Source organism: Chroicocephalus ridibundus, chromosome 2 (genome assembly GCF_963924245.1).
Source record: "Chroicocephalus ridibundus chromosome 2, bChrRid1.1, whole genome shotgun sequence".
In the NCBI taxonomy this organism is placed as follows: domain Eukaryota; kingdom Metazoa; phylum Chordata; class Aves; order Charadriiformes; family Laridae; genus Chroicocephalus; species Chroicocephalus ridibundus.
The window spans coordinates 132,344,706-132,366,355 of record NC_086285.1 but is presented as its reverse complement, the minus strand read 5'-3'; the positions used below and the strand labels follow the sequence as shown (position 1 = coordinate 132,366,355).

Genomic DNA, 21,650 nt, shown 5'->3' with positions numbered 1-21,650 from the left:
TCCTGTGTAACACTTTGTCATATCCTCAAGTTTTGAGCAGTTCTGCAGGATGTAACCTAACCTTATATCAAATATAAACCATATACTGTCAGCAAATTGCAAAATGACAATTAAAATAAAAGCCAGTCTTTCAGAAGCACAGCACTTTCAACACCAAGATATGCATATTGAACTTTCTATCAGTGGTAGGTTACAATAACCTGTCTATTTTATAATCACTATAATCATGTCTGTTCATCAAATACGCCATGATTTTGCTTCAGAATCTCAGAATCACTTGTATGACACTCTATCCAAACCAGTGGCCCTGTTTATGACCTTTCCTATTCTTGAGTTTATTTTGTATAAACTTTGCCAGTTTCAAGAAAATGCATGACAGAAAAACTTTCCAGGTTTCACATGGCAAAAAAAACCCAGAATGGATTCTTACAATTGAGTTCCTATTAAAAAAAACACACAACAAAAAAACACTTGCTTGTACACAGATAATATATTGCCCAAACGTCAAGACACTAGAAAATAAAATTTCCTTTATACTGCCTTTCTGGTTCTGGATATTTTGAGGGATTCAAATGTCTAGAAGAAAAGACCTAAACATCTATTTGATAACTTTTCCTCAACAAAAGATTCTATTCTGTATGTGATATATAATGAGGCCAACAACATCACACAGACACTCACATATTGTACCTTCCAGATGCCACAGAATACTACTTCAGGAGTCCTGTGGTTTATGTCAGTACAAGACACCCATTCGGCTTGTTTTTTATGTCACACTGAAAAGTTGGAAAGATCTGTAAATTGCAGGAGCAAATAAAGAGATAATGCAGCTACAGACTAATTATGGCCTTCACTGTAATCCATGGATTAGTTCTGAAAAGACCGACTGATTCCATGAAGACTGCAAGCCTACAGTCACAAATAGTGTGACTTCCTTCAAACACAAAGAACTGACCCACTGTGACACCTGAGTGACCCAGCTCATTAACTCTTATTTCCTGTAAAAACAAATGCATGCATCAAACTTAAAACTACCAAAAAAAAATAAAATATGTATTAATTCACAATTATTTGAGCATATAAAAAAAATTCTTTTGCCATGAGCATGGTCAAGGATTGGAACAGGTTGCCCACAAATGTCATAGAGTCCCCATTATTGGAGAGTCAAAACCCAACTGAACATTGTTCCGAGCAACCTGCTCTAGCTGATTGTTTTGAGCAAGGGGTTGGACTAGATGTCTCCAGCAGCCCCCTCCAACCTCAACTACTCTGTGATCCTATGAAGACTGTAGTAAGAAAACAAGAGAAATATAACAGAAAAATAGTAGAGCACCATGTGTTTTTCTGATTTCTAGATTAAGGTCCAACCTGAAACAAATAATTTGTGATAGAATTCATAAATGTAAGAATGCTGAGCTATCCTGAGAGTGTGTATTTCCTGTGCTTTGATCCCACATAAAGTTCTATATAGCAAAAACTGTGGAAAAAAAAAAATTGAAATACATGACTACTTTTTAAACATCTTACATTGAGGCTTTTAAAAATGGCAGAAAAGACTACTAATTAACTTTCTTCAGCAATTTCCCTCCTGTCACAACTAGTAATTCTAGGAAAGGGAGAAAGCTGTGAGCACAGAGCCTTCTAGAGTGCAATTTAACATACTATACAGTCTACTGGAAAATTACAATCAAATCCTCTGCAGAGGTTACAAATTCACATTGCATAAGCTATTCATAGCTAGTAAGTCTCAAACAAAACCTACTGAAGTTAGAACTGTGATACAGCTAATAACTAGATGAAAGCCAGTGAAGCCGATTCTACTCCTTGTATGTAAATATATTCTCCAAGTAAAACCTGCAAGTGTTTTATGTAGGAAATCAAATCAAAACTTTAAGCGCCTGAAATGTTTGATATTTCATGGGATTTTGATGCAGCTAGCAGTTTATTCACACACATATACGGTCTTCATTACATTCACTCCTGAAAGTTGCAAGTTAAATGCTGTGAACCTTCACACAGCTGCTGGATACTTCAGTTTCAAACATAGGGAGCAGATTCAAACTAATTTATGTTTGATCAGATGTTACACTTTTTAGATTAATCTATAATAAAAAAATTATCAGAAAATGCACATAATTTTTTGCAGTTACCCAGCAGTTCCATTGCATCATCTTCATTGTCAATATCTTCTTCGGTTACAGATGGAGCTGTGCTTTGAGCAGAATCAAATGAGTCCTGAGAAAGCATGGCAGCCAGCAGTTTCTTATGTTGCTGCTGCTGTTGTTTTAGTCCTTTGGTCTTCGGCTCCATTTTTAAGCTGTGAGGGAGGAAAGCACAACTTTATGTCACACATTTGGCAAATTACTGTACCCCATGATGTCCTCCAGATTCTGAAGGTTAATGCCATCAGATCACACATAAATCAGTTGGTTACCACTCATTCCCTGATCATTGGATGTTATAAGTCAGTTTGTGCTTTCAATTCCTATCTAAAGGTTTGATCAAATGATAATGGAAAATTTCCCATTGCCTTTATGGGCATTAATCAGGCCTAAATAAGCCACATATACAGAACAACAGGATGTCAATTACTAATCATTATTGCTAAGGCAATGATCACACAGCAACAAAGCAGAGAACAAAGAACTGCTCCCTTGAGTGGTTGCATTATCATGACCACAGGATTAAGGACTATATAGTTTTAACAGTTCTCATGGTTTGTTGACTTGTGTCCCTAACCTAAATAACATAGAATTGGAACTGCACAGAAGTTAGCAGACGGGTCTAAGGCAGGACTTGCAACTGTTAGCAATTTCTGATTCCTTACAATATCAAGATAAAGACAACAGGACAGAAATATTGTGCCCTGCATGAGGGTATCAGCAACACCTCAGACTCTTACATCCTGCTGCAGGAAGGCGGATCTGTTGCAGATGTATGAAATTTAGTATAATCAATTACAGTTCATTTCCCACTGCAAAGATGAACACTGATAAGACAAAGTGGACCTTGGAGATGAAGAACGGGCTTTGCATTTAAGGCATCAGGTTATGAATGGGGCCTCTGCAAGCTCTAGTTCATTTCAGGCTCTAAGAAACATATTAAAAATCACCCAAATTCCCCATTGTGTACACACATTATCCCTTGAGGAAATTCCCCAAGAGACTTGCTTCTCTGAATTTCTCTAGGAAATTCATCATGTAGAAAACTACTAACAATGACTTGGAAATGAGCTTAATCCTATTTTCACAGTGTTCACATTTCTGAAAGATGAGCTCAGTACCAGCAGGATTGCCATCAGCGCTTTTATATGGTCACTTATCACATATTAATACCTTACCTTGCACCCTTACAGCACCAACACATAGCAACACAAAACCAGTGACAAATAACAGTCTTTCCTCTGTAGCAATCCAGAATATTAATGGCAAAAAGGTGACAAGATATCACTAACTCAGCTCCCTCAGACTGGCTCCGCTGTCTTTCCTAGCCAAAGTAGTAGTGAAACCTGCCTTTTCAGTTACTCGAAATTAATTCCCCTTCTTTTTTTAAGTAACTGGGCCTGGCTTTCAGATACACAATGTGTGCTTTTGTTGCTCATCATCACAGGAACGTATGTTTTTAAGGAGGAAACAGTGGTTCTTTCCCACTGTCCGTTACTGAACAGAGCAAAAAGTGAGGTTCATGGTTGCAAAGACAGAAAAAGCAGACAACTCATAGATTCCCAAATACCATGTATTATGTACACCCATGTACCATGTATATGTATCTGCGTTATGCTGAAAAGGCCAATATTGAAAATGGGCATGTTATCAACAGCCTAGTGGTCCATAGGAATATGCTGTTCTCTGCAGCTTATTCAGTCCTCAATAGAATGCTATGAATGCGTACGGACCGAGGGCTTCCCCTTCCAGCAAACAGATAAAGACTCGTACACTATGGTCTGTGAAAACAACACAGAAAGAGGGAGTCGCATGACAATTATGGCAATTACCAGTGATCTGTCAATGCCTAATCCTCTGGATATTTATACACTATTTCATTTATGTAGCGTTTCCTTATGTTTAGTGATAGGTAAAAGAAAACATATTACCTGGAAATAATGGGACAATTATAGTTTTCAGTTTCCTGTTATGCTGTAACTGATGATTAGGATTAGTTTTGAGAGTTTGCTGGCTTATCACATAAATCCTGATAATTAGTGATCGATAAACTATCACTTTTTATTAAAAGTGTTGCTAAATCAAATTTAACAAGATATAATTGGAAACATTCAGTATGAATTTCAAATTGCTCCCTCTTGCAGTTGCCAGGTGAAAACGTCACTGAATTATTTTAGGCTACATTAACTATGAAGTAGATGAATGAAATACAAATGAGGTAGCCAAAAATTCTTTACAACTGATAACAAATTCACTCTTTTCAGAGTTTAATTTCATCTCATAAAATCCATACTACTCTCACCGCTTCTGGATGTACTAGGTATATGCTACATTAAAACTAAGTTATTGTTACCTATTACTTGTCTCATGCATTTGGTGTATAGTCAGTTCCAGACTCTGCTATTAGTACTTAAATTCCCAGTAACACTGAATCAGACCTTGAAGAAACTGCCTGTTATTAGTTAATTATTATTAAACATTCAGATTAACCTTGATCAATACAGGTCTTTTAAACTTCCATGTATAGGTGGCATCAATTTTAGCACCACCACTATCTTGAAGTTCTGTGATTTTATGATTATTCTGCAAGACTGCAAACATGCTTTTTACAAATGCCTTACAAAAGCTGATGAAATGCTAATGAAGCAAAGAATTATCCCAGACATAAAATCAGTCATCCAAATGTAAATCCATATGCTGCATGTAATTTAATACTTATTCATTTACACTGAAAATCAGTGTTCCCACTTAATGATACATATTTTCCAACAGGTCTTCATCATTTACGCCCCGTAAAACTGGAGATGTCAGTATCCCATCAGTCTTTCCTGGCATCAAGTACCCCATATTCTCCTTATTTGATACATCAGGGAATGTGATTTTGTCATGATACTCAACAAGACTTCTCAAATACCATTCTCAAAGCCATTAATCACATTTTTTAATTATAGCATTAGCTGTGAGGTTTCTCACAGCTTGTACCACACTCTACAAAGAGAAAAACATGCTGCTTTGAATCATCTTTGTTACTCAGAACTAAAACCTCTTTGCTCCCGTCTAGAGATCAGAGATGCTTATTTCTGCTCCTTCCTATTGAGAGAAGGGATACAATAGTCTCAATTTGCTCTGCAACGTGGAACAGATCTTTATTCAGTGTCTTTATTGTACTGCTGAATAAGTAAAAAAAAACCCAGGCCCCCACAATCAAGCTATGGTGCCAGTTGCTGACTCCATTGCTTTCCCAGGAACTGCACTGGAAAGACCCAGTGTTTGAGTTCTGTTGGTTTCAGTCCGATGTCTGGCTACATTACTACATGCTGCTGCTTCTTTGAAATGCTAGTACTTGCAGCTACCCCAACAATAATCTAATTAAAAGAAGAAAGAAGTACTCATGGATAAAAAACATTCCCAACGTGTAAGAAAAGTTAATGAATACAGCCTGTAAGAGTACAGCAAGTGACAGACTAGTTTCCCAGTGACAGGGAGGTGAATCCCAATGTAGAAAGCATATGGAGGACATAGTGAAGGAATATTCATGATTCAAACTGGGGGACGAGAGGATGGAGAGCGGTCCTGTGGGAAGAGATCTGGGGGTTTGGGTTGATGCCAAGTTGAATATGAGTTAACAGCATGCCCTGGCAGCCAAAACAGCCAACCACGTCCTGGGGTGCATCAAGCACAGCATAGCTAGCCAGTCAAGGGAGGTGACTGTCCCACTCTACACTGCACTGGTGCAGCCCCACCACAAGTATTGTGTGCAGTTTTGGGCACCTCAATATAAGAAGAACATCAAACTATTGGAGTGTGTCCAGAGGAGGGCGACCAAGATGGTGAAAGGTCTCGAGGGCGTGACCTAGGAGGAGCGGCTGAGGTCACTTAGCTTGTTCAGCTTGGAGAAGTGAAGGCTGAGGAGTGACCTCATGGCAGTCTACAACTTCCTCAAGGGAAGCAGAGGAGGGGGAGGTGCTGATGTCCTCTCTCTGGTGACCAGCAACAGAACACGAGAAAATAGGATGAAGCTGCATCAGAGGAAGTTCAGATTGGACATTAGGAAAAGGTTCTTCAGTGAGAGGGTGGTCAGTCACTGGAATAGGCTCCCAACAGAAGTGGTCACACACCAAGACTGTCAGAGTTCAAGGAGACCTCTTAGTCATATGGTATAGTTTTAGGTAGTCCCGTGAGGAATAGGGAGTTGGACTTGATGATCCTAAGAGTCCCTTCCAAGTTGAGACACTCTATGATTCTGCAATAATACTTTAGACCTTTTCAAAGGTAAAGCAGGGAGTTTCTACCTTCTTAAAAGAGGGAGAAAAAGATGTCTGCTGCAGTTGGAGTACTAGTTATAACCAAGGAGAAAGGCTACAGAGCTGAGGGAGAACCACAGGTGTTTAAGGCAGTGCACAAGCTTTACATTTAAAAAAAAATTAAATTTACATTTAAAAAAAACCCCACAGCATGAATCCCTTTTAAAGAAAGGCTGTGAATACTTCACTTTCTGTGATAAACAGGTATCTTTAAGTCATGGTAAATGGACTCCTTGGAAAAACGATAATCTCTTCCATGTAGCTGAAGCACATTAACAGACAGACATACTCCCCCACCCTCAGTCAAGCACAATAAATCATCAGAAGTAATTTACTGCAGAGAATACAATTTTCTCTTTGAGAAAGAATTGTTATTAACACCAAGTTGCTAAGTATAATAACTGAAGATTAATTTAGGAAGTCCTGTTAAAATTAATATAGATACTGTTTCCCTTGTCTGTCTTTCCTTTAAATGTGAAAATCAAATTTATCACTGAAGCGTCAAGAAGATTAACAAAGAGTCACTATCAACTGCTGAAAGACAGAAGGGTTTGAAGTGTCTGAATGCATCTATACATCACACAATGGGCCCTAGCCTTGTCAACATACACTTAACTTCATACATAGGAATAAAATCATGAGACTGCAAATGAATATAAAGTTAAACATATATAAAAGCATGAGAAGAAACCAGTCACGTATTAATATCTTCCATTGATTCTGCATGTCGCCAAACTGTGGCATGCGAATTTAAAAAACCTGCATTCTGCTTTCAGAAATGGGGCGTTACAACGACATAGCCACTTAACAAATTATAAAATTTCTAGGCAGAACCAAAATCCCACCTTCCTCCAGGACTGCTGCTATCCTCACTGTCCCACTGCTCATTTTTATTTCTTGGTATTGGTGGCTGCAGCATCTCAGCAGCCAGTGGGTCAGCATCATTCTCTTCACGACCAATCCATTCTCCAATCACACGAGGTCTGAGAAGGGGTGTGTTAAAACCCGTTGTGTCCTGAAAAGAAATTTTAAAAAAAACAAACAAAACAGAAACACTGCATTGCTTGTTCTCAACCGCACATGTAAATAGGAAAAAAAAAAGAAGAAATAGAAAATAAAGCTATTCATTAAAAAAAGTACAAAACCAGTACAGTATATTATAGTTTCAGAGGGTGACAAAATACCCAGAAACAATCATGGACTAATGAAAAGATTCCCATTAACAAAATTCCAAGAGAGATTTGCCCACCCCGATGCCACAAATCTCTCCTATTTCTTACTTTTCAATAGCAACTGTAGAAATCTGGGGTATCATCTTGAAAAATTATAATTTTTTTAATAAACGCACAATTCTTAAAACCAGCACTGTCAGTTCTGCTAAGCAACAGATGAGGTCACTTGCATAATGAACACCCCAACCAAAATACTGTTGTAGATTAATAGCATCACTCTTATTTGCATTATGAATTAATGCAAAACTAATAAATACATCTGCATTTGGCATTTTAAAAATAACCCTGCTGGGATTTACATAATGTATCTTTCAGTTCTGAAAATGGTATTAACATTTTAATAAAATGCATTTCTGAAACTAGTACTCATATTTTTAACCACTTACTGGAAGAAGATAACTGGAGAGGACTGCAAGAGGCAAGCAAAACCCAACTGAAGTATTCAAAACAACAGCGATGATTTGCATCATTATATTAGGAATTTAGATTAAGGAAACAAATTGTGCTTAAAAATTGTATGAAAAAGCTGTTCTGAAGTGGTAAGTATCTCTTCTTAATGTTACAACGGTTGTAGATAAAGGATCATGTACCAACAGTATAGTGAAACTAAAAAACAAGCATGTATGCAAAAAAATGAACATGAAATTATAGGTTAGGAATATTAATTTTGCTTTAGTTAAACTCTTTTCTAGGCTAGCAAAGACATTTCACATACAGTGTTCCTAATTAGGAGAGAGATATTCTATCCTATCCTTTAACGAGAGAAAATTTTAAGAAAACAAAATCCTCGGCTGTTACCTAGTTCAGTGTCTCAATAAATATTCCTGCCATAAAACAATGCTTTCCAAACAAAAAGCATCTGGAAAAAGTACAACACAGTGATTACTTAGCCTAGCAACTATATTTTCTCATCTTTCTAAAAACAAACCATTTTTAAAGTCTCTTCCTAATTGACACAGATATGGTAAAAGCACAGTTTGAAGTAGACGCCTCTACTGAAATGAAACAAACACAAAAAGCCTGCAAACTGCTTTCATATGAATATATTTACCCAGCTCCAGCTAGACACTGTGATTTTGTTCAGCAGAACTCCAAGAGCTTCCATTTTGACAGAGCCAAATATGAGCCAGGCCCTTGATTAGACTCATTCCCCCTTGTTCTTTTGTTCTGCTTTCTGCAACGTGCCTGGGAGTGCATTACCACAGTCCACTCTCCATACAACTGTCCAGAGTTCTCCATCGTTTGACTAACTCACTTTTTACACAATGTCTGTTTTCTGCACGGTTGACATGACACAGTAGGACCACTGAAAATGGAATGCAGCCAATACAGAAGAGAGAAATCTAAGGAAAACACTGCGGCTTCAGAGGTTTTAGAATACCTAACCACTGGTGTCTTATGTACTTACGAATATACATTTTGTACATCTGTCTGGTGCTCATAGTCAGATAGATGACAGTGGCCTCTACTCACATGACAGTCATATTATGTCACCACTGTGACTACCATCATATGCCTATGAGCCAGGAAAAAAGATTATTCCACTGCCCACAATGCCTTCATTACACAAGATGCCTACAGTAGTTGAAGTTAAGAACAATTTGGCCCATTCTAAGGTTTATTCCAGCTACTCTAGCCATTTTCTCCCTTTCTTTTCTCCCTAGGATAATGTCTAATAATTAATAAAAACAGGTTGCTGGAGCTAGTTAAACTTGCAACAACTTGCAGCATCAATCTTGCTAAAAGCTTTCAGTCCTTTAAGTGAAAATGAAAAGCACCTAAAAATTTGCCCTTTTTTCCATACCACGTTCTTCCTGACACTGTACACTGCACCACCAGCATATGAATAAGTAAACCCTGAATGCTGTGTCTATCCTTGTTATGCTGATTTCTTTTCCAGACGTTTTATGGATCAAAGTAGCACTTTCATACTCTACTTAATAGAAATGTAATTTACATTACATAGTCATGCTTTGCCTCATTTTATCACCTTGCTTTCCTTTTTGAATCGTGTTAGACTAGTACACCATAGTTTCAGTGACCTAATTTATTTTCCTCCTTTCAACTATCTAAGCAGCCACAGTGAAAACAGTAAATGGAGAATCAGAGAGAGCTCTATTGAGAACACCAGGACGTTTATTTGGCACCTTATTTCAAAAGCTTCAATAAATTCAGATGAAGTATTCTGTTCTTAAAAAAGTTTTTATAGGTTGTTTTTTTAATATATAAACCTTAGAATCTTAACTGATTTCCAATTTGTATTCTCTCATAAATAACAGAAGAGATTGACAGTGACATTAGTGTACACAGAAATATTTTCAGGACAGGTAGGTATTGAAATCTGCACTAAATGAACTTAGAGGATTATTTTATGGTGTAGTCCAAGTGTCATCCACTTTTTATACACATCAGTGGCTACCAACTTGACACACTTGAGCTTCCTTCATGTGGAGACCAGGAGAAGGGAAAGACTGGAGGACAGCTGAATCTCACCTTTGCATTGGGCTGAGATGTGGTTGCAGTATGGAACCCGTACCAGGGAGCACAACAACATCTGTGTATCCATTTATTTAAGCATAGTTTAAAAAGCTCAGCATTTCTAATTTCTGGTACGAATTTTGAGGGAACCTCTGTAGTGAGAAATACTTTTGGGTGAGGAGAAATGTGTTTATTTTTATGACTTAGAGTTGTTGTTTCCTCTATTTTATTAATTATAACCTGTGTTCATTGTAGCAATACTACATGTAAGAAGAGTATACCCCAGACACATCATAGAAAAAAGTGTTTTAATATTAACCTTGAGGGTCAAAATCTGTTATGAATTATTAGATCATCTTCATTCAAGTCTGATTTTGTATCTCTGACACTTAGCTGTCTCCCATTATTGATGTTTAAAGTGACTGAAAGACATTGTTGAGAATTTCGGGCAAATTTAACAATGTTATGACAAGTCTCGCTATCTGTGAGAGCTCCACTACACAAAGCTTAAGTAAAGCACCAATCCATGGAATATTGGGATTATGTGAAAATCTCACCTATTTAAAAAGAAAATATTCTTTTAGTCTTAGTATTTGCAGTTAAAAAAACCAACCAAACAACAACAAAAAAAACCCAGCAGCTTGGAAAACATTTACTAAGTGTTGAGAGAATCAAAAGCCAGAAAATTAATAACCTTCCCTTGCCTTCTTTCAAACTGTTTTAGAACGACATTATTTTAGTCAGTCTTCAACTGTGGCAAGAGGTAAAGGGTGTAACTCCTTATTTTGCATGGTCTGGTTCAGAAATATTGCTGAAATGGGTATAATAATATAAACTCATTTTAAACCTCTTTCTGCGTTATAGCATCCTGGCTACATAAACACAAACAGGTCTTCCAGCAGCAGCAAATTCTAGAAGAGGTACATCATCAGTAGCCCCATGGTCAGAGCATTCAGGTAGGACACCAGAGGTTCAGAAGTATGGCTGGTCTATATTTCTGTGTAAATTTGAACTTTCACTTCCCAGAGAAGCGTCCTAACAGACTTCGGAAAAACCCTGAAACTCACAGTGAATTCAGTGTTTTTTTCCTCTATAATTTTTTTTTAACCAAAGTAGAATTCTGTGAATTTCACTGAAATGCTAACATCCTAGCTCAACTTCTTTGTGAACATAAAATTCTTCACATTATTGAGAAGCTTTACAAACCGCACACTTTCAACCGCACACAGTTTCTGTGCCATGGTAGGGAGGTGAGTCAATTTAGAAATTTGTATTATATTAACTCCGCACTTTAGCCTTAAATTCTGTGAGTCACAACGCATCCCTTCTCATTTTCTTTCCTTACACAAGCAGTGCCAGTTGCTGCTTTTACATAGCTTCCATGGCCTAGAGACGCGGTCTGAATCATCAAGCGAGACTAAACACCAAACTCTGCAAGTCTGAAGTAAATGAGATGAAAAAGGAGGGAATCTATACGATAAATCTGTTTTAATTGCAGTAATTTTAGGAAATTTTTTTTGCAATTATATCAGTGAACCCTGAAATTTTATTAGACTGTCAAACTGAAAGCTTCCATTTTGACTGACCTTGTCTGCCTGTATTTTCTCTACCTCTGTCTTGGCCTGAAGCCCTAAATACTGGCACAAAGCTAATAATAGCAGATATTTGACAAGAATCCATTTAAATGAAACACCCTTCCACAAAAGTGATTGTAATTCAGAGCAAACTGGTTTTCCAAACCCAAATGCTCAAGTAACTAAGCAATTAATTAACTGCATTACTTGGAGGAGGAGTTACATCAACCAACAATACTGATCAATGCTCCCTGACGAAGGCAGTTAGAGGTTACTGCAGCCAGAAAGAAATAATTTTTTAAAAAAATACTTACATAATGAGAAACAAAAATAAAGAAACATATGGTCCAACCAAACATGGTTGGACTTGATGATCCCAAGGGTCTTTTCCAACCTAAATGATTCGATTCTATGATTCTATACACATGCGTTCTGTTTTCTCTGTGTTCCTAACCTAAAACACAGATAAAACAGCAGGATTATGGGCTCTGTCCTACTCCCAAGAATGTTACCGATTGTCAGGAAATTAAAGCAAGGAAGAGCATATAGAATAATTCGCTATTGTGTTTTATGTTTCTCGTGACTTCTATGTAATGACATTATAACAGAATCCAACGCCAAGTTTCATCATCCTGTTCTAGATCCATGACATGTACCTGAAGGGTTAAATAGTTAACCCAAACCACTGATGGCTTGAATGCTGCCACAGCCTAGATAAGGAAGCTGTAGTATCAGCATATATTTCTGTGAAAGGAATTACAATGAACTTAACTATATTTATACCTGAAAAATAAGCATCACCTGGGAACATGGAACCGTGGCTCAGGTGAAATGGAACCAAATTCTGTCTAATGTTAAATGATTATCTGGTAGTCTTTGGTTGCTTATGGCCCAAGCCAAACAATACACTTAGAAACAAGTCACAGGAACATTTCAGGAATTATGTCATGTAAGGGATCATTCCTAAGAAGCAGGATTCCACAGAATGGTCCTGGCTACACTTATTTTCTTAACACAGAACTAGCCTTTATGTCCATTAAAAATCCTTAAGGGGCAAAACAAGAAACAGAAGTTCACTAAAGCCCATAGAGATGAAAAATTGTACCTCTGTAAATCTGTCCTGAAAGCCTGTTGAGCACTGCTGCACAAAGGAAGCATGTTAAGAGCTTCATTGTTTTATTATGTTTTATTTATTTATTTATTTATTTTCAAAATAACTTTCGATTTCGAGACCATTCAATTTAGCTGTCCTCATCAGAAACAGATGTTAAAGCAGATGCAGTATTGCAAAGGTGTCAGGTAATATATGCTATCGAATGTATATAACATAATGTCAAGTTTTACTTAAAAAAAAACCACATCATCTTCCAATTTCAAATCATAAACAATAAAGTATACATTAATAAAAAGAAAATTAACTCTTCTCTCAGACCGGGCCCTGAGGAAATTCACCAATGATGTTCCTCATCTCAATTTTCACACTGAATAATTACATTTAAAAACATGAATGTTTTTGAACAATAATCTATCACCATTTAAAAAAAAACAACATAGAAGTATCTCCTAAAAAATGTAAAAAATATATGATAACAGCCTCTAGCCCTAGCCCAAAACGTCTTCTTCCACACACAAACAGTATTTCATAGTTTTTTTCAACAAACAAAACCAACTGGAGTTCTTCATAAGTATTCTTAAAGGTAAGGGTTCTAACGGAAGGGCCTTCTAATTGTATTTCTCATCACCTCTGAGCACAGTTAAGGAAATAGTAGGAAGGAAGACTTAGACACTGTTATACTCTTAATATGAATAACAAAAGAAAGCAAGATCAAGGGCAAAACGATAAGTAAAGGCCATCATTTTGAAATGGCAGCCCCACATGCACATGACTGCATGGGATCTATCAGTGATCAAGTCTTGTCTAACTGGCCTTTCCTGGAGAACGCAGAGGAGATAATTTATACGCACTTGAGTAAGAAAGGTTCGTGCCCTCATTCTACCAGGAGAAAGGAAAGATATTTAAAAAACTGTCTCCTATATTAGCCATTATTCCTGTGTCTTATATACCTTTTGATCCTATTTCCCTGATAGTAATGATTTTTGACACCAAGAACACAACCCAAGATTCTTGGCACTAGAAGTGTACTGCTGTTCACTGGTGAAATTAGGGAAGAGAAAGGTGTTTTGTTTCCTTTGGAACTTTGAAAAATTAGCTTGATTGCTCTTTCAGCATAGAGTTCGTTATAGCTAAAACTAAAATTTATATTAACTGCATAATACATCAAAAGAAGCCAAAACAGAAGAGATCAGTGTTTGTTGCATTCAGCAAGGAAGTAAAGACTGATCTTTATGCCCTGTGTGTTCTTGATCAAATCTAGGGAGCAAAAACTATTCCTAAATATTCTCACAAATCACATCTGAGAATGTAGAATTCATGACTTCATGAACAAAAGGTATTTAAAGCGAAATGTTTCCAAAAGTATATAAAGTAACCCAACAGACTATATTGAGCAAAGATGGTATCAAGATCAAAAACATTTCCATGGCCTCATTAAGAGTCTCCTAAACTCAGTGAGATTTTTTTTCCATAGTTGATAGCCCATCCTGGATCAAGCTCTTAATGTACTGTACTTACGCATATAGCTTTCCATACCCAAACTTCCTCTGAATCCAACAGAACTGAAGTGTGTATGCCAGTACAGGGAGATGCAGGTCTCATTGCCTAAAATTATCACAACCACCTGTCTTTTTGTACTGTTCATTAGGCATACAGTAAATCTTACCTTATCGAGTTCATCAGAAATAGCAATGCCTGAAAACAAAACAGATGAAAAAAATATAAAATTTAGAAACATTCTTTTTATAAATGTCTTTTATTACAGTAAGTGAAAGTAAGGTTTAATTTGAGAAGTTTACATATTGTTCTCTGCACACTGCTGTACCATAAAATGTACCATACTTTGTTCCATTAGTGAAATTGCCTGGAAACAATATACTCTTAACTTTCCTCAGCTGCAGTATTATCAAAATGAGTTTTCAAAAAACTATAGAAATGGAAATAGCAGATGTGCCAGTAAAGTGACAACAAGCTTAAGTATACTTCTACTTGCTTTCTAAAATTAAACCATCAACATAATATTTACATATGGACACACTATTATGCAAATCTCACCATGACCCGCATGCATAACATCATGCTGCAATTACAGGGCAACATGGACATGACTCTTCTCTCTTTCTCCATCATTCTATGAAAACAGATGGAATTTAAAGAGAGGAAAATCTCAAAGTAAAATTTCACAATAGAATGCAAAACAGTTTTTCTAAACCATCTGAACAAGAACTTCTTTATTTGCTCTTGTCCTTTCTGCTGATGCCTGCCTGAGGCTTTCCTATGCTTGCTTCCATCATGTCATCTAGCTCTTTTGACTATCCTGTAGCGTATTAAATATGAACAGCTGGTCTCAGAATTTTTAACACATCTACACGCTTCAGTCATATCACATGGAGAGATCAGGTAATCATACATTTAATGCTATCATGTTGAAAATTCAGCTGTATTGAAAGCAAAGCATTTCCCAGATTTGTATGAGGTCTGATCAAAAACATTTCCAGGTTAGAACTTCAATTCAAAAACCAAAGGAAAGCATCTCCTGGTGGAGAAAATAAAGTGGAGAAGTACCCATGTATAGGAAGAACACACACTTGAAAGTTGTTTTCTAATTCATATCTGTTATCAAGCCAACTTCTTCCAAAGAATGCAAGAGATGATATTGCAAAATATGTAGTATCAGCTGAGCGGAGAGTTGTTCTTTCTAAAAATCACACTAAAGATTGCAGAATTACAAGCTTATTTCCATGACGTTTTTATTTCTTACTATTTGGTATACCATAACTACATTAATTGCTTGGGTTTTTTACTGTGCTTTCAATCATTAACTCTATATGGCTAATTCTCAGTTTAGATGACTTCCTTATATCGATTCTTGGTTTTAAAAACAGTGAAGTGCTAGGAGAACTGCAATTATAATTTTCAGAGCTGATCAACACATAAGAAATATGCCAGGAGTTAATGGAATATTTTCAGTCATTCAATAATTATAAAGTAGACTGTATTGAAAAAGATCTGTTTTGCCTAATCCTTCTATTCCTCACAGCAATTAACCCATTTTAATAACTTCAGACTTTTATTTAGCCCAGACACCACACTTATGTCCATACAGTAAAATCAGCAGGTTGCACCAACCTGAATCATTCAACAGGACTTTAATGTGTCATGAATTCCTTCAGTCCTCAATGAGCATTTACTAGAGAAACGATAACTGCACTCTTGGAGGCAATAAAAACATTATTCAAGGTTTCTTTGTCTCAACTTTGACAACCTGATTTCCATCAACCAGCTCTCCATCACATTGGATGTATTTTGCATAGCCAAGGTCAATCCATTTTGCAATGACAAATGTTCTTTCTAAATGGACAAACTACCTTTTCTCAGCAATTTCCCACAATGTTAAGACAGTTCATTTTGTTTTGATGTGGGTTTATTTCCTCAGACTGGAGGTTGGTCCCCTTTTCTTCTGCTTTCACAGACACACTGTGAATGGGTCTTTGAAACCTGGGAGCAGATGCAAAAGCAATTTTTCTTTGTACTGACCTACTTGTTAAAAATATTTATTTTCAAATATAGCAAAAGAAACTACTAAAGGTAACTCTGCCATTTCCAAGACTCCATTCTAAAAAGTGCCAAATGCTTTTACTATTCAACTGCCTGTTTTGCTAATCAAAGAGCAGTAAAGTACCAAATAGAAAATGGGAAAAACTGTACATACAACTATAGGCCTTACACAAAAAGCTCCTAACTTCTCTCATCAAGTTACATATAAGCACATAAAATTGAAAAACATCCATAATCTAAAGGAGTGCTTTTAGTAAAATGCTTTTTTAAATAAGTCCCATTGGTTCCCCAGAATCTACTCTAAATTTAGAGAAGACTAAGCTGAGTAATTGAATTGACCATAATGCCTCAAATTTCTTCTTTACTAAATTGCAAACAGTAGCAAGACACCACAACTAACTGTATTTCTTAGATAAGCATGTAGAGAGATAGCAGTTTCTGAGGACATCTTGCCAAAATAAGTTAGAAAACTTTTTGCAATCAAAAATTAAACCTGCAAACTCTTTTTATCTCTCACTCTCTCTGATGTGGTAACAAGAGAAAAGATAAAGGATTCTTGGGAAGAAATTTCTTAAGGAGCTTGTTACAGTAATCTTGGCATGATGATTCTTCTGGAGGCGGGATTTACCACACTGTCAGTTATACGGACCTTTATGTTATGGCTTCAGCTCCATTAACATTAGCAAAAGTCCATTAGTTCCTGATAATACAACTCCATTAGCAGACCCTGGAATAAATTAACCCATTAAAAGGTGTGTGTAAAAAAGCTTCTCATTTTCTTCCAAGGCACTACTGCACACTTAGTGTGTGTCCACTCTTACCAATTTTCTTTTGCAGTTGCCAAACTGACAAAATATCACGGCTGAAGTTAAGAAGAGGGGCGCCTTGCACCCTGTGTGCAGTAGACAGAAAATCACAACAGTGAGGTGATTTTTGGGATGCAGATCTCAGGTGGAATAATATGGACTCCAATTTGGACAAAGTAGTCCCCCAAAAAATTAAACCCATTGCGTATATTACTGTAACATTAAAAAAACCCCAAAACACCTTAATCCAGAATCCTGACAGATAGTCATAACTACCAGAATTGTCATACAGGAGTATTTAGGGTTTCTGTTATTCTCTTAACCCTTAGCACACTCCTGGCTTTCTGGTAGGCAAATAGGTCATTGTCCATTACTTTATTTTCAAGTAATACATGGACAATTTAAAAAAACCTGAATTTCTACAAAGTAATGGTAACAATGGTTGCTATCTCCAGTTCATGTAATTGCTAATATCCAGAGATCAGCATTTTTAAAAAAAAAAAAAAAAAAAACAACAACCCTCTTTTCACTTATTTTGTATATTTGACAACACATAATTGGTTGTGCTCTCTGTACTATTATAGTTATTTTCATTTTGTTTCGCTGTGGTTTTCATACAACGTCGAAAAGGAAAAAATAAATTTTATTTTTTATATATTCTCAATAGGAAAACATCATTGTAAAAATCACAGAGCACTAGAGACAAAGGGACAGCCCATTCCATAAAACTATTTTAAATGGAAACAGCTATGTTTAGGTTTCAGCAAAACATCCAAAAATATAGCTAAAGTGTCCACACACTAAAAGTTATTACCTAACAATTTAGCCACTTCCTCAAACTGTAGCCTTTTTCCATCACAACTGAATCCTCATCACCAGAAAAACTGATACACCTAGTTTGTTCAAGCTTGAATCCAATGGCTTTGATAGAATATAAATTACTAGGAACTAGTAACTAGTTACTAGTTTCTGACTTTGCTCAGCTTCAGGCATTTAAAGCCTGACTCTGCATGATGGTGAAACATAGAGAATGGAAGTTTTAGGGCTGCTTCATCATTCCTCTGCCTCAAGTCACTGAGCAGTGCATAATAAGAAGGGTACTGCTGAAAAAGTTCTCCTCCATTTGTTGGGGAAGGTCTTATGATGTCAAAGGCAAATTCTTCAGAAATAAAGGAATATGCTTTCCCCTTTCTCTCACAGCAGCTGTTTCTCACAGACAACATTTGCCATAGTTTTATATTATACTATGATTGACAACTATACAATAGTCTCCCTTTCTTACTTTTTTGCAATGAGAAAATGCAGTGTTCTGACTACTGGGGTGAGAGGTTTGCTTGCCACCATCAGCTAAGGCTCACAGACGAGATTTACAGTTAGATACCTAACTGCCAATTTCATGTCTTTAAAAATCCTCCCTTTTAAAAGTAATTAAGGGTGCTGAATTTTGATCAGGCACCACAATCACCCAGCCCACTCAGCTGCCTGGTGAATTGCACAGACAGATTCAGGGCGCTTGTTTCTGCTTTGGAGTGTAATGACCCTCTGTGCTGTAAGGGTGCTGGAACAATAAAGTAATTGGTCTGAACATGCTTTCACAGTCCTTCAGAAACGCTCCACAGCCACAGCTACTGCCATCTCTGATCAGCAACAAAGCTGGAGTGGGGCTGTCCATGCTAGCACAGCCGCTCTCAACTGGCACACTTTCAGCCTGTCAATCGCTTGGTTTTTGAACTGAACTGGAAAAACAAGGTAGTCACTGATTGCAAGAAGGGTCTGGAACACTGCAATTAAGTGAAACATGACTGCCAGAAAATGTAATAACAACATAACTTATTAATACTTATTATACTTTAATTACTATTATCGTGCCTACATTAAGCAGATTGCCCCAAAACATATCTCACCATGTTACCCATGTACCTTATGGCTTTTTTATACCTAAAATACTAAACCAGTTGTTTGTCACACCTTTTTTAAAATTATAATGGATTATTAAATTGCCCATACATATACAAAACCATTCTTTACATGGTTGTCTTAGATTTCTGTTCCCAATCTTCTATCCCTTCGGCAATCTGCAGCAGCACAATGGTAGAATCATAGAATCATAGGGTTGGAAGGGACCTCTGGAGATCATCTAGTCCAACCCCCCTGCCAGAGCAGGGTCATCCTCCTGACACCCACCCTTTAAGTATTTAGAAGTGTTGATAAGGTCCCCCCTCAGCTGTCTTTTTTCCAGACTGAAGAGACCCAAATCCCTCAGCCTTTCCTCATCCTGTTGTCCACCAGGACTCCCAGGTCTCTTTCCACAGAGCTGCTCTCCAGCAGGTCAGCCCCCAACCTGTACTGGTGCATGGGGTTATTCCTGCCCAGGTGCACCACCCTACACTTGCCCTTGTTGAATTTCACAAGGTTCCTCTTTGCCCGAATCTCCAGCCTGTCCAGGTCTCTCTGTATGGCAGCACAGCCTTCCGGTGTGTCAGCCACACTCCCCCAGCTTTGTGTCATCAGTGAACTTGCTGAGGGTGCACTCTATCCCCTCGTCCAGGTCATTGATGAATATATTGAAGAGGACTGGACCCAGTACTGACCCCTGGGGAACACCACTCGTCACTGACCTCCAACTACACTCTGTGTCCCTAAGTACAACCCTCTGAGCTCTGTCTTGCAACCAGTTATCTCTCCACCTCACTGTCCATTCATCTAACCCACTCTTCCTAAGCTTCCCTATGAGGATGCTGTGGGAGACCCTGTCGAACGCCTTGCTGAAGTCAAGGTAGACCACATCCACCGCCCTCCCCTCATCTATCCATCCAGTCATGCCATCATAGAAGGCTATCAGATTAGTCAGACATGATTTCCCCTTGGTGAAGCCCTGTTGAGTACTTCTGATAGCTTTCTTTTCCTCCACGTGCCTTGAGATGATGCCCAGAATGAGCTGTTCCATCATCTTTCCAGGGATGGAGGTGAGGCTGACCGGCTGTAGTTCCCCAGCTCTTCCTTTTTGCCTTTTTTGAAGACTGGAGTGACATGGGCTTTCCTCCAGTCCTCAGGCACCTCGCCTGTTCTCCGGGACCTTTCAAAGATGATGGAGAGCAGCCCGAAAATGACTTCCGCCAGTTCCTTCAGCACTCTCGGGTGCATCCTATCAGGGCCCATGGACTTGTGAATATCTAATTGACCTAACTGATCCCTCACTCAATCCTCCTCAACCCAGGGGAAGTCTTCTTCTTTCCCTGTTACTTTCCCCAAAGCCTGGGACTCCTGAGGGCTGGGCCGAGCAGTAAAGACCGAAGCAAAGAAGGCATTCAGTAACTCCGCCTTCTCCGCATCCTCCATCACCATGAATGAGGAAATAAAGATGATGATCATTACAGCATTATACCATCTTCTTTGATGAAAAAGACGCCTCCCAAAATGTATCTGCACGATGTTTTAACGAAATAAATTCCCTTTTGAGCCTAGAATGAGTATATTCCTCAGTAAAGAGAGGACTTCCTGCTTAGGACATTCTGCTCCGTTTCTAGTTTACCAGGAAATGAACTTTCTTTCAAAAGAAAAATGAACATGAGTTCCATGAGCCTTAAAAATGCCTAGCTCTTTCATATGCAGTTCTTAGCAGAAGAGTTTTATTTGTTGCTGCTCTCCTGCAACAAATACAACTAATCCAGTACCTAATGCCTCTCCACTCAGTGGTATTATTCCCCTTTGAAAAGTGATTTTTACACTTCAGTGCTCTCAATTCAACAGCATAAAGTTAATTTTCAAAACAGTAGGCACCATATGAGTTCAGGTCTTTTTGAAATGGCAAGTCATAAAATCCCTGTCTGCTGCATTATTCCTGACGAACTTAAAAAGTTGCAATATCTTTATATGCTATATAAACCTGAAATTATAGAACAGGCGTTCTGATAAGAATGAAACTTCTCGAGGTATCTACCATTTTTGCTACCATTATGCGGGCAGCATAGTAAACTCTAGACCTTGTGCCTGTTTGCACCATGTATTAAACACAAGATAAAACACAAGCTTCTATTTGTGGTCTTTAAATAATTATAGAAAGAGATAACACAAAACAAAAATTAGTTGAAATTTTGTAAAGACTTACATTTTTCTAAATGCACAATGAACATCTGACAAATCTAATGTGTACCTAGTCATAAGAAAATAAAATGCTATTAGTTTAGTGCTTGATAGACGTATTATTCAGCTCAATGGGAGCAAACAGCTTATGCATTTTCCTAAACATCCAGAAGATGGCCACATAGCTCCCAATAGCCAGTTTTCCTACTTGCCAAAGAAATCCTTCTGGATTTGACAGGTTTTGACATACAGAGTTTAGACATACTAAGACAACTCCAACGCAACTCTGATTAACTTGACAAAATTCATTTTCAGTCTAGGCCAGAGAACTTGTGGATG

At 37.6% G+C, this 21,650-nt stretch overlaps 1 protein-coding gene across 2 annotated transcripts in view; it reads right to left on the bottom strand.

Annotated features, from left to right (window-relative positions):
- The window catches only part of C2H8orf34 (chromosome 2 C8orf34 homolog), a 167,742-nt gene that overhangs the window by 91,963 nt on the left and 54,129 nt on the right, over positions 1-21,650 (bottom strand). Inside the window, exons 5-7 of one of the 2 annotated variants that reach the window (XM_063327018.1) lie at positions 14,531-14,559; positions 7,312-7,481; positions 2,151-2,317 (exon numbers count right to left, since the gene is read on the bottom strand). In XM_063327018.1, the coding sequence (XP_063183088.1) occupies positions 2,151-2,317; positions 7,312-7,481; positions 14,531-14,559 (366 nt within the window). Of the gene's footprint in view, positions 1-2,150; positions 2,318-7,311; positions 7,482-8,084; positions 8,192-14,530; positions 14,560-21,650 lie in introns of those variants that run through there. The other variant, XM_063327017.1, reaches the window with a different exon arrangement.